Source organism: Bipolaris maydis (genome assembly GCF_028858645.1).
Source record: "Bipolaris maydis strain C4 unplaced genomic scaffold PSV08scaffold_15, whole genome shotgun sequence".
In the NCBI taxonomy this organism is placed as follows: Eukaryota; Fungi; Ascomycota; class Dothideomycetes; order Pleosporales; family Pleosporaceae; genus Bipolaris; species Bipolaris maydis.
Genome location: NW_027093871.1, coordinates 984,088 through 1,000,856, shown reverse-complemented (window position 1 = coordinate 1,000,856; position 16,769 = coordinate 984,088). Strand labels below are relative to the sequence as shown.

Here is a 16,769-nt window from a genome sequence, read left to right as displayed (position 1 = left end):
GGGGGGGGGTGGCTTATTGGTTTTAGTTTGTACTATCATAAACAATGGGGTCGGTTTGTGGTGATGAAAGTGTGTCGTTGGTGCATGTCTCCTCTCTCATCTGATGCGCATGATTACGTATGAGAGTAGAGATCAAAAAAAGGACCACGCGGTCTTGGACGGGAATTTCGGAGTCTCATGGCTTGAGGGGCTGGATTAGATGGTGGTAGTGAGATGGGTAAATGGAATGTTTTCTTTGTTTGTTTGGTATGTTGATGTGCAAGGGGTTGGTGGGTACGTATGCGGGAAGTAGGAGGTACCTGGATTTTCTACAAGGGATGAGTACGGGATGAGTGAGCCGTTTATGCGGGTTAGACTGCTGTGCAAGGCTTATCTCTTGGCTTGATAGATATTTGGGACTGGTTGGTCCAGGGCCATTACCAATTTGAATTCCTTTATTTTCGTTTTTGTCTTTTATCCATCACATTGGTTACATAATTCCCAAATGGCATGGACTTGGTGCTGGAGGATTGAGGTCATGACCCAAATCTTCACTGGGCTTTGTTGCTTGACCAACGTTAGCTGAAAAACGTTTCTCTTTTTTTTATCTCTCATTGCTGAAACGGGGTGACTATAAGATATGCAAATTTGTTCCTTTCTTGTGAGTTCATAGCAAACGTTTTTTCATTTGCTCTGAGCATATACAAACTATCGTACATAGATATAACAATCTCTCCACCCCACCCCGCCCCTCCCATGACGACATCCCTGGGTATAAAAAGAAAGGAAAACTGTAACAAGGATAATAGGTCACTTCTTGCACTCCTTGTTATATATGAACACCATCGCTATGCTCTCTCCCTCCCTCCATGCCACAGTAACTAATCGACTTTTGCACCTAATTAAAATGGTACACAGAAAATTGAAGTCGAGCGGAAACAAAAAAAAACTAAAAAAATCAAAAAGGGATGCGCAGTCGTAAAACAGACCCGATTAGCCAGAAACAATAGGCAAAAGGACGAATACCAATCCAGAACTTGCTCTGGTCGTAACTCAGCTGGAAAAACAGAAAACGGCTCAAATCTCGATGTCAACGCCAATGTCCATGCTCGCAATAATGTCATCATCCATCTTGGGCTTCCTAAATGTCGGCAAGCCTTTCCGCTCGGTCTTCTTAGATTGTTGAGGGTTGGGCGTACTCGCCCTGGAACTACCCTCACCGTCGAAGAGGGCGTCGACATCTAGGGCCTTCTTCTTTTGGGCTTCTTCCTCTTGTGCCTTCTTCGCCTCCTCTTCTGCTTTCCGACGGGCAACCTCCTTCTTTTGCTCAATCTTCTTTTGCCGCTGTTGCTCGAGCTGGGCCTTGCGTACACGCTCAGCTTCTAATATACGGTTCTTGCGGTTGAGCTCTGCAACACGCGCAGCAGCTGCCTCAGACTGCGTAGCGATCTTGGGCTGCGCGTCAGAGGATGAGCGTTGGAGAAGATGAGCGTATTTCTTGGACTTGGCAATACGGGCGCTGATGTCGGCGTCGGTCCAGTAGTGGTTCTGGAGTGCCTTGAGGTCGTCGTATTTCCGCTTGAGGAAAGACTGTGATGGCACCTTGGAGTTTGTCTCGGCAAGGGATTGACGGTAGATATCAAGATCGCTTTCGGTAAAGCGCTGGTTTGACATGAATTGGAACTGGTAGTCCTTCTTCACTGACCCGTGTTGCGCAATGACGTATTGATCGGTCGCGATGCGTTTACCATCTTTGCCTTCAAAAACGTAGGGCTTGCCCACCGAGAAACCTAGGAAATGAGTTAGTTATGTTCGTGATGCAGTTGTTGACATGCTTACCCTTAATTTGCGCCATCTTATAGAGAGTGCGACGCTGGGCATCCTGGCCAACACCCACACGCCCAAAAGCACCTGTCAAGGCCTCTTCGAAACCTGGGTGGAAGCATACTTCTGAGAAGAAGCCTCTACCGACGCGCACCGATTCAAAGTCACGTAGAGTTGCAGGCACGTCCTCGCGAACCTTGTCTGGTACTCTGTCGTCCCACTCAACATCGCTCTCGCCATCAGCGTCAAGATCTGAGCCAGCGTCGCGATCACCAGAGCTGGATCGCCTACGGTCACCACGTCGGTCATCGTGTCGCTGCCTCTGTTGGCCTCGCTGCTCTCGTTCGCGCTTGTATGCCTCGAGTTTCTCGTTCTTACGGGGTTGCACTTTTGGTCGGCTACTTTTGCGCATGGAATCGTCAGGGTCTTCTGAGTCGGCCTTGCGCTTTCGGTCGTTTTGAACGTTGGCAGCACGTCTTGCGAGTTCTGCCTTGAAATTGGCATTGCTCATCTCCTCAGCGCGTTGGCCCAGAATCTCCTCTCGCTCCAACTGCGACATGCCCATGATCTGCCGCTTGTCTGCCTCGTCAATATATTTGCCCTCGAGGGGGTAGGGCACATCGGCCGCGTGCGCGGGCTCGTCATCATCGCGATCCGAGTCGGATTCGTCCATGGCATCTGATCCCAGAGAGTTTGGCGATGAGGCTGCAGGCGACGAACTGGGTCGAGTCAGCGCCATGGTGCGGTAAGGGGTTGAAACGGTCGGTGGAGGGTTGAACGGAGGAGTATGAGAGGAGGAAGCGATGGGAAGGAGTGGCGAGAGATGGATGAGTGGTGATAGGTGAGAGAGGAGTACTCACGCCTCGCCTTCTTCTACGTCTGCGTCTTCGTCACCACCCGCGAGGGCGAAGAGCTCATCGTCGATATCATCAGCCGACATTGTGGAGGTGAATGGGAAAAAGTTTTGCGGTGGATTTCTGGCCTGTTGCAGCGACAGTAGCGGTGATAATGGGGGATCGCTGAGGATGTCGGGAGGAGATTTGGGCGCGCTTAAGGGGGAAAAGAGGAGGGAAGAGGAGCATGGGAAGTCCAAAGGTTGGGGAAACACTCGCTGAGCTCGGACCATGCCGCGTCCTCCGAGTGGATCACTAGTTGCGTGCAGTGAGCGCATCATAGGCCATTTTCCTATTCTTCTATTCACTGCATTCACCTTTCTGAAGAGCAATTGGGTCTTTTTTTTTCATTCATATTATTTTATAATAGCCGAGAACACAGGCCATGTCTTTTGCAGTCCACTCATCACGAACAATATCACGCAGCATCTGCCGCAGCCTGCAATACCCAGTCCTCGATTTTCTTGCCCCATGTACATCCACTTGCGCACCACGCCAGACACTGCGATTCTCTAGCACAGCATCCACGCCACCCTCGCCACAAACAACAAGAGATGGCAAACCAATACGGCCGCTTACACCAGAGCAGCGGGAATTTCTCTCTTCGGCATTGCGAGTGAACCAAACGGGTGAGCTTGCTGCCATCCTCATCTATGCCGCCCAGTCACCCGTCATCACACGGTCACATCCCCACTTGCGCCCGCTCATGAAGCACATGTACGACCAGGAAGCAGGGCACTACAAATACTTCAACGACGTCATCTCCAAGCACCGCATACGCCCGACAGCCATGACTCCCATCTGGACAGCGGCAGCAAGTATCCTGGGCTGGTCGACGGCCGTCATGGGTCGCGAGGCAGCCATGGCGTGTACAGAGGCTGTCGAGACGGAGATTGGGACGCACTACAACGAGCAGGTACGGGTGCTGCTGGACTGGGCTAAGAAGTGTGAGAAGAGGGGAGAGAGCTTAGGCCCCGAGTTGGACAAGTTGGTAGTTGAGTTGAGGCGGATAAGAGATGAGGAACTGGAGCATTTGGACCACGCCGTTGAGAACGACGCCAAGAATGCAAAGCCATACGAACTTCTGACCGAGGTCATAAGGGGTGGGTGTAGAGGCGCCATTTGGGTGAGTGAGCGAGTGTAATGTGATCCTTTTAGACATGACATGAAAAGACAATGGCGCTGGATCTGAACTAGGTTTCTCTGTTTCATGACTGTATATTACACACTTGCATCACTCCACTTATCTTACTCTGAAACATAGCTCATTGTATAGGTTCACTTCGCAACGGGGTCTAATTTTTTTGGTAATCAAGTATGTACAGCGGTTGTAGACCAGAATGACTACCATGATCTGGAACACCATGATACTGTACCTCATTCCAGAAAATGCTTATTTGGAAAGCAACTTAACAATGGAAGCTGCTGTGGCGTTGTTGATTGAAAAAGTAGGATGCAGCTCGTTGAGCCATAGGTACTCGTTGACAGGGTACTGGCAGCTAGGGTCCTTGGTATACCAGGTCGGGGTACCACTATCCACTCGTTAGCTAATATGTCCCGCAGTATATAGGCTGTGATTTAAAAGAATTACTTTTTGTACGCATTGCAGTAGCCAGTAACATTTTTCAAGTCGGCAGTCTGCTTGTAGCTCGCAGGGTTCTTGATGACGCTGTTGTATAGTGCCCACGTATCGAACACAAATGCAGTGGTGCCTGTGTTCTTTGCTTTGAACTGAGATACCATGTTGGCAATTCGCTTGTTCCAATCCTCAATCGCCTTGCCCTCGTGCTCTACTGCATATCCGCCATCATTTTGCTGCGTGGTCAAGGGCGCGAGATTGACAGGTGGGACGTTAAGGAAGAGGAAATTGCGGCCTCCGGTAGCGTAGATGTCGGTGAGTTGCTTCTCATACACGGAGAAGATGGTGTCCCAGAGAGCAGTAGAGTTTTCCCGCCACCAGCTGGTTCCTACGTCGTTGATGCCGATGAAGAAGGCAAAGAGTGATGAGGCGGATGTCCAGGGAGCAAAGTTGGGATGGGAGCCATAAGTGGGCAGGAATTGGGACTGGACTTGTTCCTTCATGCTGACTACTGTCGGTGTATACGGGGCGACAAGGGCCGAGTCGACGGTGGCTCCACCATAGGCCATATTGTACGTCAGGAGAGTGCTGGCATTGTAGGTGGTGGTAAGAAATCCGACCCAGTTGGGACCGTTTGAAGATGTCCAGCCAGGATATGGCGGGTTGCCGAGAGGGTTAGATGGGCTTGGTTGGGTGCCGTTCACATTGAAGCCAGTCTGGGTGTAAGAATCACCAAAGACGAAAAGGTGTTTGACGTTCTTCCATCCGGACCAGGAGGACGCTTGTGCTTCGGATGCAGCGAGACCAGTGGTTGCCAAAGACAAGGCAAGAGCGATTGATTTAACCATGCTGGCAAACGTTGGTAAGCAATATGGCAAGATGAGAGAAGTGGTTACATCCTGGAATTAGCAGCGGAGAGCATGTTAATAAATGCGATGGGGACAATTATTCAGGGAGACGGAACGGGATGATGATGTTGACTAGCACTAACGAGGTAGATTGAATGGAAATTGAAGGCTATATGGCATTACCCCACATTTGGGGTATAAAGTACATGGTAGCACTACTTTGACATAGTCACGGAAGAATTATGGGAGCAAGGGTATGCGGTGCACTAATAAGAGGCTCGGGGCGAGGGCGCGGAAGGCAATGCTAGACCGGAATTGGAAGAGGATGCAAATGGTCCGCGTCGCAAAGGGAATAGCGTGTGGAACGCGACGACGCGACAGATTCTGGAGAGTTTGGCGAGGACATGTTGTCTGCAGGTTTGGCGTACGATATAAATGAGGGTACCCGAAGTCGGAGGGGGACGGAAGCCGAAAATCACGTGACCTACGCCTGGGGACAGAGTCAGGGTGAGACATGTTCGAGATGACAATGGACGAGGCGCCGAGAGGGGGGACCAGAGCCCAAAGACGGACTTGTTCGTCAGCTTATCAAGCCACGAGGACAGGCGATCCGGATGCAGCGGGAGGTGGACAGCGAGCAGGCAGCGTGTCATGCGAAGGCGAAAGCATGGAATAATGGTGGTGGCTGACAGTGGCGCAATAAGGCTGATGCGGCGGCTGGACCAATGCATACCCCGGTTCGCTGGCCGTGCTCCCAGCCGCCGCATACTACTCCCAGGCACATGTAAAGCATGTCAAGTATGTCTACTATCCGCGTAGCTTGCGAACATTGCCGCCTGTCACGCACAAAACAATTGCTGTTGCACGCCTGGCCTACTAGGTGGATCTGGTCGGTGTAGACATCTGCGCCTCAGTATCGCGACAAGACGTGCACAAGCAGCCACAAAGCCGCTGCACCCACACGACACTCGGCCTCGCTGCAGTCCCGCATTCCGACTCAACCTTCACCACACTGCCTCTTGTCGCCCGTCCTCTAGGCCCGACAACAACCCCGACCCTCCTTGTTCCGCTGTCCGAAATGCCCGCCCACTGAGACGCCTCATCTCCAGCCCATTCTGATCCTGCCTTTGCTTGACCGCCGAGCATTGACAGCAAACGTATATCTGACGCCAGCCCCCCGCGTACAGCTTGCTTTTGCAAACCCTGGGACACCACAACCCTAACACACCGGCTACCCGAGTACCAGAGTAGCATCCGCCCGCCATGGCCGGAATGGAGAACATCGAGGTCCATAGCAAGGTACGTCTCTCACCTCCCGTCTCCCACCCCTGGCTGCCCTTGCTGATTCCCGCCAGTCTTACCTTGTAAGATGGGTCAATGTTTCCTCGGGCCACACCATATCATGGAGTGTCCAGCCACACAAAAAGTCTCTCAATTTCGGCATCTTCAAGCACCCCGGAAACGCGACGGGCTCAGCTGCCCACCTGCCTTCCACGGCCACCTTCGAGGCCGGACCAGGCACCCCCTCCCTCGAGCCACCCGTAACACGCGGGCGCGGAGCCTCGACGTCAAGAAACGACCGAACTGTCGTCCTGGAAAAGCTGTCAGCAATCGGTCTGAAACAGGTACACTGGCATGGCAAATGTGAGGCCGACACCGTCTCCATGGGCACTTATGACATACCCCCCGGCGAGGGTGGTATGTATGGCCTTGTCTTTGACAATACCTTTTCCAAGACAGTGTCTAAGACGGCCACATTTGTTCTCATGACATATCCAACCAATGCCGCTCCAAAATCGGGTCACCACATGCACTACGCCCAGGCAATGGCTGGAGCAAGCACAACTAGTCTCCCCAAGTCATCACCTTCTATCAACCCTGCCGAATCATCTGAGTCTTTAGCTCAAACATCTGGAGACCGACCAAAGTCACAATACGGCCAGAAACCGGGCAGTCTATCTGGCTCGTCTTTTCTCACTGGCGTATTGCAGAAGAAGCGGAGGAAGAGGAATCAGGGCTATGCGAGACGCTTCTTTTCTTTGGACCTCACCTCGTCAACGCTGTCGTATTACCGCAACGACCATTCCTCCGCTCTACGCGGCGCCATCCCGCTGTCGCTAGCCGCCATCGGCGCAAACGAGGAAACAAGGGAAATCTCTGTAGATTCAGGAGCGGAGATTTGGCAGCTGCGCGCCCTCAATGAAAAGGATTTTCAGATGTGGAAAACTGCGCTTGACCGTGCATCAAGAACAGCAGCAGACAGGGGAGCAGTGGCTTCGCCTACCCTACAAATACAAGAGGGAACATTTCAGGGCTTCCCGCAAGCCTCAAGTGCGATCGAAGAGACTGAATGGGCTAGGGTTGAGGCATTGATGGGGCGAGTTTCTGGTACAAGAGACGCGGTGCGAAGGTTAGTCCAGCAAACCGAGCCCAAGTCCGCTACAAAAACAAACGAAACTGAATCACCTGCACCATCCGAAACGGAACCCAGCGACTACTTCCCGGAACAAAAGGCACCCCAAAAAACTTCCTTTTGGAAGCGCAAGCCAAGTAGTTCGGCTGCACAGAGCCCTTCAGGGCTGTCCAACAAAAGTGGCCCATCCGCAAACATCTCAGCAAATGGCACGCTCGCAGTGCCATCCCAGAATGGCCAAGGTACAAGTTCTCCAATGGAAGAACTTCTTCATGGTAACTGCATGGCTCTCTTGAAAGACTTGGATTCCGTCGTCGCAGACTTCGCCAATCTCATTAGCGAAAGCAAGCAACGTCGAGCGTTAGCAAAACCACCACCACTCTCTGCTGTGCCATCACGCAACAGCTTTGAATCAACTGTAGAATCTGTTGACGAGTTCTTCGATGCTACCGATGGCGACGGCGGCAAGTCGCAACTGCTTACTATTCGGCGTGATAGTGGCGACAATGAACACGAGCGTGGACATACTCCAAACGAGGACTCAGACGGAGAATCGGAGTCGTCTTCTGAAAACGGAAGCGAGGAAACAAGAGATCGTCCACGAATGTCGCTTGAAATGACACCAGCACTTTTCCCTACAAAGCCCGAATCTCTAAAGCCTCTACCTCTCGACCCAGTTGACCGTCGAGCCACTGTTCCTGCGCCTAAAGTTCAACCCCCAAGTCTGATTGCATTCTTCAGAAAGAATGTTGGCAAAGATTTGTCAACCATTGCCATGCCGGTGTCTGCTAACGAGCCCACTTCAGCATTGCAACGACTCGCCGAACAGCTCGAGTACAGCGAGCTACTAGATGCCGCTGTGGCAGCTCCCTCGGAAACGGGCGAGCGTCTCATCTACATGGCCGCTTTTGCAATCTCAGCCTTCAGCAACACCCGTGTCAAGGATCGCGCAATCCGGAAACCGTTCAACCCTATGCTTGGTGAAACGTACGAACTCGTTCGCGAAGACAAGGGCTTCCGTTTCTTTGCAGAAAAGGTCGTTCACCGTCCTGTACGCATGGCCTGCCAAGCCGAGGCACAAGAATGGACGTTTATTCAATCCTCTACCCCAATGCAGAAGTTCTGGGGCAAGAGCGCTGAGATCAACACCGATGGTCGTGTTCGCATCTTCTTACATGCTTCCGGTGAGCACTACTCCTGGACCCTGGCAACATCCTATCTGCGCAACGTCATTGCGGGTGAAAAGTATCTTGAGCCCTCTGGCACAATGACTATTATCTCGGAAACTACGGGCGCAAAAGCTGTATGCACATTCAAAGCTGGCGGCATGTTTGCTGGCCGCTCAGAAGAGGTCTTGGTTCAAGCATTCGATAACGCTGGCTCCATCCTCCCAAGTGGTGCAACCGGCAAATGGACAACCGACCTTCAGTTGACATCCAATGGACAGCCAATTGGCAAGACTATCTGGAAAGTAGGTAGCTTGGTTGATAAAGCCGAGAAACACTACGGCCTCACCACTTTTGCCGCCGCCCTCAATCAGGTCACAGCTATCGAAGAAGGCCACATTCCACCCACCGACTCGCGACTCCGGCCCGATCAGCGTGCCCTTGAAGACGGCGATGTAGACAAAGCCGAAGCGCTGAAAGCGCGTCTTGAAGAGCGCCAGAGAGCTAGAAGAAAGGTCCTGGAAGAACATGGTCAAGAGTGGAAGCCGCGCTGGTTCAGCAAGGTTGGAGCCGCCGAGGCAGCAGCGTTGGATGGTGAGGAAATTTGGAGGCTCAAGGGCGGCAAGGATGGGTACTGGGAGTGCAGGGAACGTGGCGAGTGGGGGGATCTGACTGAAGTCTTTGAGACTTGAGATGAGCTGTGCTGACAGATCAAGGAAGAGGTGTTGGATTATGAACATAGAAATGAGGTCGACGAACACTTAACGAGTTAAGATGGATTGGTGTTTTATGAATGATGCTTCATGTCTTATGATGAATTTAATATAGTTACTTTCTGAGTTGGACTGATGTAGGCACCTTTTACTCAGAAAGAGCGCTAAGCTCTGTAGACGGTTGTAAGGTCGACATTTTTAATAACAATTTATGGTACGAGACAGAAAACCAAATCGAGCTAATTGTTTACTTTCCTTCTTTGGTAGTAGTAGTGGATAATGTTTCAACGTAGTATCACAAAGGCACTATGAGACTTTGATATGCAGTACTAACAACATTGGGATTAATGACTACAAAAGTATAACTTTTTTTAAGAAATCGAAAAAAAAGAGAAAGCATTACACTCAAGGAAAGAAACTCAAAAGAGAGAGGCTAAGAAGTAGTGACACCATCAAGGCATCTTCCTACCCATGTAAGCAGACTAATGAACATCAAGGAAATAAAACGAGCGAAACGGAACGCTACACTTATGCCAAATCAAACCATTTACTCAGTCAACACCCACCAACCATATACACATGACTTCTCTTTCTCAATCACTCTTTTCTTAGACACGAACCATTGTGCCATTACCCATGACCGGCGAGCCAATGGGCAACTGCCTCTGCAACTGACCCATGACGAGGTCATCGCTTCCAAAGGTCCAGTCGTCAACGCCGTTGAAGCCGCCTTCCTGAGACTCCGCCTTACCGGAGCCAAAGGCCTTTGCATCCCACTTTTCAGTGCCCTCGGCGCCCTTCCACTTGGGATCGGTGCCGAAGACGCGGAAGAGAAGGGCGTTGAGGCGCTCGTACTCGGCGTAGGATTTGGGCCATCCGCCGTAGCGCTGGTAGGCAAGCTTGAGGAGGCGCAGGTGCTTGAGGGCGGTGGCGGCGTGGTCCATGGTGCTTGAGTCGATGGCCTCGCGGCTGGGTGTGTTGGGCGCGGTCTTGACGTTGACGCCCTCGCGAGCGAGGAGTTGGGCGGTAGTATCCATTTCGTCGTCGTCGTCGTCGTCTTCGTCGTCTTGAGCATTAGAGGCGGCGTTGGAGGAGGTGTTGACGAGGATGCGGAGGAGGTCTTCGTGGACGAGGATGGCTTTCTTGAAGCAGTCCTGCGCCATGCTTGCCGTCTTTTCGCCCTTGGCGGCTTGCGCTTGGTAGTGCTGGCCGGTTGAGGTGTAGAGTTGGGCGAGGAGCTCGTACGTTTCGATTGTAACGGGGGCGCGGGGACCGTGGGCACGGCGCATGTTGTACGCAATGTCTTCGGCGAGACGGATGGCTTTGACGGGGTGGCCGCCCAGGTAGCGGGCGCAGATGAGGCGGCGACCCAGGTTGAGCAGGACTTCGGCGGGCCACGAGCGTTGAGCGTCGCGCGTCTGCCAGAGGGTAGTGAGGAGCCATTCGAGAGTCTCGTAATCTTCCTGTTCGCCGAGTAGCGCGGACAGCTGGCTCAGTTCGTACAGCTGGATGTGAGCAAAGTTGATCTTGAGATTCTTGCAGATTTCCAGGATTTGCTTGACGATGCGGTTGGATAGGGCGAGCATCTTCTTGCGCAGAGCAGCATCAGGACACTTCTCGTTGCTGTCGCGACCGACAAGGAGAGAAGCAAGCTTGAAGCCCATGCCGATAGCCCGTGGACCGTTGTAACCATCGTGCTTGTTGGCAAAGAGGAAGCCGAGAGTGGCAATGTCGTATGCCTCGCGGAACTTCTTCTCCTTGGTAAGCTGGCTGACGCTTCGGTTGCTAGAGAGAATGACAGAGCGGATAAAGTCTTTGTTGCGGCCGCTACCAAGGTAGTCAAGAATACCGATGATGAAGATGCGAGGGGATTCCTTGCTAAAGTCCTTCAAGTCCTGGGCATCACGCTTGACAAAGAGGTCAACAGCCTGGTCTTCAACAACCGAGATCATATCCTTGTTGTCGTTGCGGCGGAGATAGTATCGGAGTGGGGCAGCAGCAAGAAGAATGTTTGTCAGGCTCTCGTTATTCTGGAGCGTCTGGTGGAACTGGACCCAGTAAATGTACTCCATGGTCAGGTCCGCGTAGATTTCCGAGAACGTGATGCTGAGATCCTTCCTGAGATGGTATTGCAGCGACGCAAGGAAAGCAAGAGAAGTGCGTCCAGTCTTGGTCAGATCGAATGACCACTTGGATGCATGCCTAGAGTCTTTGGCACAGATCTGGCGATGCATTTCCTGGACCATAGCATAGGCAGTGCTGCTCTGGCCAATGACTTGCATGGTAGAAGCGATGGAAGCAGCAGACTCCATTTGCTTCTGCGACGAGGTTTCCTTGGTGACAATTTCAGAGACAGCCTTTGAAATCTGCTTGACTGCAACATCCGTCTTTTGCTGGCGTGAGTAGAGGGTTGCAAGCTCCTTCAGGCTGGTAAGCGAAGACTCGTGGCTGTAACCGTACTTTTGGGTAGCCTCTTGGAAGTGCGATTCGCTTATCGTCAAGGCGCGTGAGACAGTCTCAGCTTTGAGGTTGGTGGAGGACGTCGAGTGCATCTGCTTCAGGTAGAGTGACGACAGTGTGTTGTTGATCTCAGTAACAGTAGTCTTGGTGGTGACTTGTTTGCCAGACTGCGAAACCGCCTCGTAGAGAGAAATCGCCTCAGACATATGCTGCTCGCTGCTCTGGGCAACTTGAGCGAGCGAGAGAGTTGCATTGACGGCGATGGTAGACTCAGCGCCAAAGACCGCAGTAGAAGTCTCGCGGTACTCCTTGGTGACCTTGTACAGATCAGACCAGGTAGCTTTTGTCTCCTCAAGACACTGGTAGTATCGCTCGTACAGCGTCTCAGCAAACTTGGTGTCGGTGAAGACCTTGTGCTCCTTGTGCTGTCGAACAAAAGTGTTCCAGAGCACCTTGTAGAATGTTACAGCTTCCGCATAGCGACGATCTTCCCAGTATGTCACGGTTACCACCTGCAAAGCATCCAATGCATTCTTGTGGCAGATCTCAGACTCTTTGTTCAGCGCAACCAGAATCTGCAGGTAGTAGTCAAGCCAGTATCCATGGTTTCTGGGGTGAGCGCGGCATCTCTGAGCTAGAATGTACAGAGTCCCAATAGTTTTCTCGTGCGTTTGACCAAGTCGTGCACGGTATACAACCAGGATCTCTTGGTAAATGCTGATAGCCTTGTCCACATAGCCGTGCTTGTCGTAGAAGTTGATCAAGAGGTTCTTCGCCTTGTCAAAGATGGCTTGGTCGATCTTCTCAGTGACAAGGACAGCACGGAAAAAGCGGTTGTAAACGTCATCAACCTTGTCCAGCTGTCGCCTCTGCAGATAGCACTCTGCAAGCCGCTCGACCAGTTCGACTGACTCTTGGAGGAACGACGTGGCCATGGTAACGTCATGAATGGAGCTTGCCAAGAAAGAAGACCAAGTACGCTTCAAAGTAGCGTGAATGACGTTGATAGCTGCGGTGTAATCGCTCTTTGCCATGTACTGAGCTGTGAGCTTCTTGGAAAGAGCAATCGTGCTAGAATCAAGCGTCTTCGAGCTCGAGATGGTGGTAAAGAACACGTCCTGGAACACGGATTCAGAAACCGTCGTTGTAGTCTCTGTCACAGAACTAGAGCTGGTCAGGCTGTGCTGAACGAGTTCGCTAGAGGTCTGAGAAAGCTGCTGGCGGACCTCGAGCGAGGCTTGAGACTCCTGGCGGTTCACACTCTGGTAGTAGGAGCTTGCAAACTTGAAAATCGAGAGTGCTTGAGCGTGTGCGTTCATGCTCCTCATCTCCTTGGCCACATGCGTAAGTCGTGAGACAATGTTCTCTGAGAAAGAGAGCTGGTGAGCCTCATATTGCTGCCAGACTGAGGAAAGTACTGCCGTAGACTCGCTGGTCCGTTTTTGGTTCTTCAAAAACTGGGAATAAGAGGTGGCAATGTCGATGTTCTTTTCGTGCCACTCAATGCCCATGACAGTGCGACACTTGGAAGAAACTTCCATCCATAGTTCGACATACATCCTCTCCGCCTGCTGGAACTCCTTGCGGTGAAGGTGCTGCTGGATTACGCTGAGCATTGCCTCGATTGAAGATATGGTCATGACCATGGCAGTCTCCTCCTCGATCTCGTCACTGCCGAGGATGGAGCCATGGAGATCAACATCGTCATGACGCTGAATATGCTTGATTCGAACGCCTCCAGTCTCCCAGTGATCATCAGTGGACTGGTTTGGTCCAGAGCCATGAAGCTGAATCAATCGATAGATCTTCAGCGCATTTTCCTTCTCGTTGATCAACTCATACAGCTGATGAAGGCGGTGTTGAGTCTTGATGACAAGCTCAGAAGAGCTACCATACTGAGTCTCATAAGATGTGATGAGAACCTTCAAAATCTGCTCGCGGTTCGTCATGATCTCGGTCCTTGTGGATGTAGTTTGCGTCTCTGTGATACTCAAAAACTGAGTGGCACATTCCACAGTCAATGGATGTATGGGCGACAAAGTCTCTTTGCTAATGATGGTACAGATGTACAGGTACTTCGCAATTTGAGTAGTGTTGGAAACCATCATGTAGCTTGTTGCAATCGCCAGATAGGTTTGGAGAACGGCGGGATGGTTCTTTGTAAAGAGCGTCTCACGCACGTTACCAACAGTCCTCTGGAGCTCAAGTACCTGAGGGATCGGGAGCTGCAAGTTCCAGCAGTTAGATTCCAAGATGGCAAGCATTGTCGTTTCTGGGAAGACCTTTTTGAGTTCAGCGGTCGGCTTAAACTCCCCAGTCGATTTGGGGGCCAGAGGGGACTGTTGCAAATGCAAAACCCAATACCTGACTGCGTACTCAAGAAAGCGGTATTGCTTGAACAGGTTGTCTGGTGTTGATGGATCGGAGATGTCAAAAGTCGGCTCGCTCCTGCTGTCCTTGAGGACGGACTTTGTGTAAGCCAGGACTCTAAGAAGCAGATCTGTCTCACTGTGCTCTAGTGGAATAGAAACCTTGCCAGTTTCGGCCAGATCATGAAGAGTGGAGTGAATCACGGGGTGCCTGAACCGCACAATACGCTGGTGCAGAGTGAACAGCGGCTCCAGAGACCTGAACATCTCGTTGACGTTGACTCCCTTGTCAGAGATAGTTCCACGCTGGACATCGACACAGAACAGAGTGCGAATCTCGTCGATGGTGAGGGGCCGCTCAGCAGCCAGAACCCATGACAGCATGGTCTTTGCATCGTTGCTGGGGTTCAGCTGTTTGAAGAGATTCACAATCAGGTCAGAGACTGTAGGTTTGGAAGTCTCTAAACCGCTGATTACCTTGCTCATAGCATCAGGGGATTTCTGGCCATTGAGTAGTTCACAGATCAGCGAGAGCTGCAAGAATGACCCATTGGCTATTTGGATAACCCGATCTAGCAGTTGTTCTTGCTCGAGAGCACGTTGGCCATGGAAGTGATGGTTGTGAATCAACGACCGTAGGGCAACAGCGTGCAAGTCATCCCGAACATCGTCGCGTGTGATTTCATGCTGAATGCCCATGGATGGAGATGAGAGCTTCACAGAAGAAGACATGGTGATCAGTCTTACGCCGCGGCCCTGCTTCGTAACCTTGGCCAACTTCTCCAGAAGACCAGTCGAGCTGAAGCCACCCATTGCTTGGACGGAGGCGCTCTTGGAGTCAGCGATCTCATCCAGACCGTCGACTACAATCACAAGCTCGTTAGAGCCGGCAGCAGGGTGCTGAAGGGCCTCTGTCAATGCCTGCCAAAGATACTCTTCGTAGGTCTTGACATCTTCACAGTTTCGGCACTGGTTGTAAGCCCGGAAAAGCGCCCAGTACATGTTCATGTTTCCAATGCGCAGATTTAGCAGCTGGAAGAGCAGAGACTTCACTACTGCCAGCGACGTCGCAGCAGTTGGAATATCTGGAGAGAGGGAACAGAACAACGTATCGTACTGCTGGCGGTTCATAGGCCGCTGCAGACGCTCAACGATGGATCCAGCAAGGGTGGTCTTACCAGCACCCGACTGGCCAGTGACCAAGAAGATGCGGTTCTGGCTGTGGAAAAATCTTGTCAAATGCTTGTTGAACCACAGGCAAGTAAATTCCTGGAACGTATTAAGTAAGTGTTTGTTCTGTAACATATCTGGTCCTTGGACTTACTGCTTGGTTGTCTACATATGTCTCATGATCTCTGGTGATTGCAGCAATCACTCGATCCTGAGACGCCAGCCATCGGCTCAAATGCTGAACATCAATGGATTCTCCTTCTTCGAAAACTTCGTTCTCGATTTGGGATTGCCAGATGAGCTCAATCACAGTGTTTTGGCGAGTACGGAATGACTCGATCGTATCGCCAAATTGCTCAAAAATATCTAGGCTGGTGGAGTTAGATGACATACCTAGGCTGGTTAGTAGATATTCTTGAGACGTTTCAAAGATAGAACCACATACCCTTGGCGGCGTAGTAGAACTGAATGCCAACATCGACTACGAGGCTGATAAGATCTGCGTAGAGGAGGCAGATCTGCTCACGGATCTCAGGGCTCGCAGCCAACAACTCGGAACGGTGCAACACCGAGTGAAAGGACATGGCAAACTTGTAGAAGATTGAGAATGCCTTGTCCAGAGCTTCAGAGTTGTGATGGCTGAGCTCAAGAAGCAGTTGTGCATGGCCGTAACCAACAATGGCAGCAGAGGCACTGTTGTGAGCAAATGGCTGTATGGCTTGTTCGAACTTATGAAGTTGCTCGGCAAAATAAAGGGCGCGAATCAGGACTCTGTCCCATCGGCTGCCCTTGTGTGGGAGTGTGGTCAGTCGCTCGGACCGGATCCACTCAAGAAAAGAGACATAAGTAACATCGCGGATGTTCTCATGCGCGACGCCCAGCGCCTTCTTGCTACGGTCAGTCAAAGCTGCCGCAGACTCTTGAACAAACAAATTTTGGTAGTTGCCAGTACTGCCGAGACGCTTCTTGGGGGATTTGATCGAACCAAAGTTTCCGCTTGTGCCACGAGAAGAGGCAAAGGACGACAAACGTCCTTTGGCGCGGAAGAGCGCCCCAGGCGACTCTGTTGGGGAGAGCACGCTTGCTCCGTTGGTTCCGTTCAACTTTCCGGAAGAAGAAGAGAGCCTGAGAGACATGATGCTAGGCCGAAAAGGTGGCGGTGTGCTAAAGGTGATTGAGGATTGTGCTGAAAGATTAGAGGTCACCGAAAACCGGCGAGGCAGAGCAGGTTGCAGGCTTTCTGACGGAAGAGGTTGTTGAGATGGTTCTGTAGTAGATCTAGAGCGTGCAACCGGGGTTGATGCAGGGCTAGTGTCAACAGGCAATGAAGGAGCAATTATTGTTGGCTCTTGAAG

General features: G+C 51.6%; 5 protein-coding genes across 5 annotated transcripts; 2 read left to right on the top strand and 3 right to left on the bottom strand.

Annotated features, from left to right (window-relative positions):
* Positions 1-777: 777 nt before the first annotated feature.
* Positions 778-2,743, bottom strand: PSV08DRAFT_210009 (uncharacterized protein; the record flags this gene model as incomplete). Its single annotated transcript, XM_014225655.1, has 3 exons — positions 778-1,769; positions 1,819-2,522; positions 2,664-2,743. The coding sequence occupies 3 exons, from the start codon at positions 2,741-2,743 to the stop codon at positions 1,057-1,059; spliced, it is 1,497 nt and encodes a 498-aa protein (XP_014081130.1). The 3' UTR covers positions 778-1,056.
* Positions 2,744-3,003: 260 nt separating this feature from the next.
* On the top strand, positions 3,004-4,057 carry PSV08DRAFT_333476 (ubiquinone biosynthesis protein COQ7-domain-containing protein). Its single transcript, XM_014225654.2, has one exon. It carries the CDS (start codon positions 3,082-3,084, stop codon positions 3,838-3,840), a length of 759 nt encoding a protein of 252 aa, XP_014081129.1. The 5' UTR covers positions 3,004-3,081; the 3' UTR covers positions 3,841-4,057.
* Positions 4,058-4,066: 9 nt separating this feature from the next.
* PSV08DRAFT_381408 (carbohydrate esterase) lies at positions 4,067-5,123 on the bottom strand (the record flags this gene model as incomplete). The annotated part of the gene is made up of 2 exons (XM_014225653.2): positions 4,067-4,228; positions 4,288-5,123. 2 exons carry the CDS (start codon positions 5,121-5,123, stop codon positions 4,090-4,092), a joined length of 975 nt encoding a protein of 324 aa, XP_014081128.1. The 3' UTR covers positions 4,067-4,089.
* Positions 5,124-6,178: 1,055 nt separating this feature from the next.
* Positions 6,179-9,632, top strand: PSV08DRAFT_412406 (Oxysterol-binding protein-domain-containing protein). The gene is made up of 2 exons (XM_014225652.2): positions 6,179-6,422; positions 6,479-9,632. The coding sequence occupies exons 1-2, from the start codon at positions 6,387-6,389 to the stop codon at positions 9,392-9,394; spliced, it is 2,952 nt and encodes a 983-aa protein (XP_014081127.1). The 5' UTR covers positions 6,179-6,386; the 3' UTR covers positions 9,395-9,632.
* A 26-nt stretch (positions 9,633-9,658) lies between these two features.
* PSV08DRAFT_209998 (uncharacterized protein) lies at positions 9,659-16,550 on the bottom strand (the record flags this gene model as incomplete). The annotated part of the gene is made up of 3 exons (XM_014225651.2): positions 9,659-15,513; positions 15,569-15,807; positions 15,860-16,550. The coding sequence occupies 3 exons, from the start codon at positions 16,548-16,550 to the stop codon at positions 10,024-10,026; spliced, it is 6,420 nt and encodes a 2,139-aa protein (XP_014081126.1). The 3' UTR covers positions 9,659-10,023.
* Between the last annotated feature and the right edge of the window lie 219 nt (positions 16,551-16,769).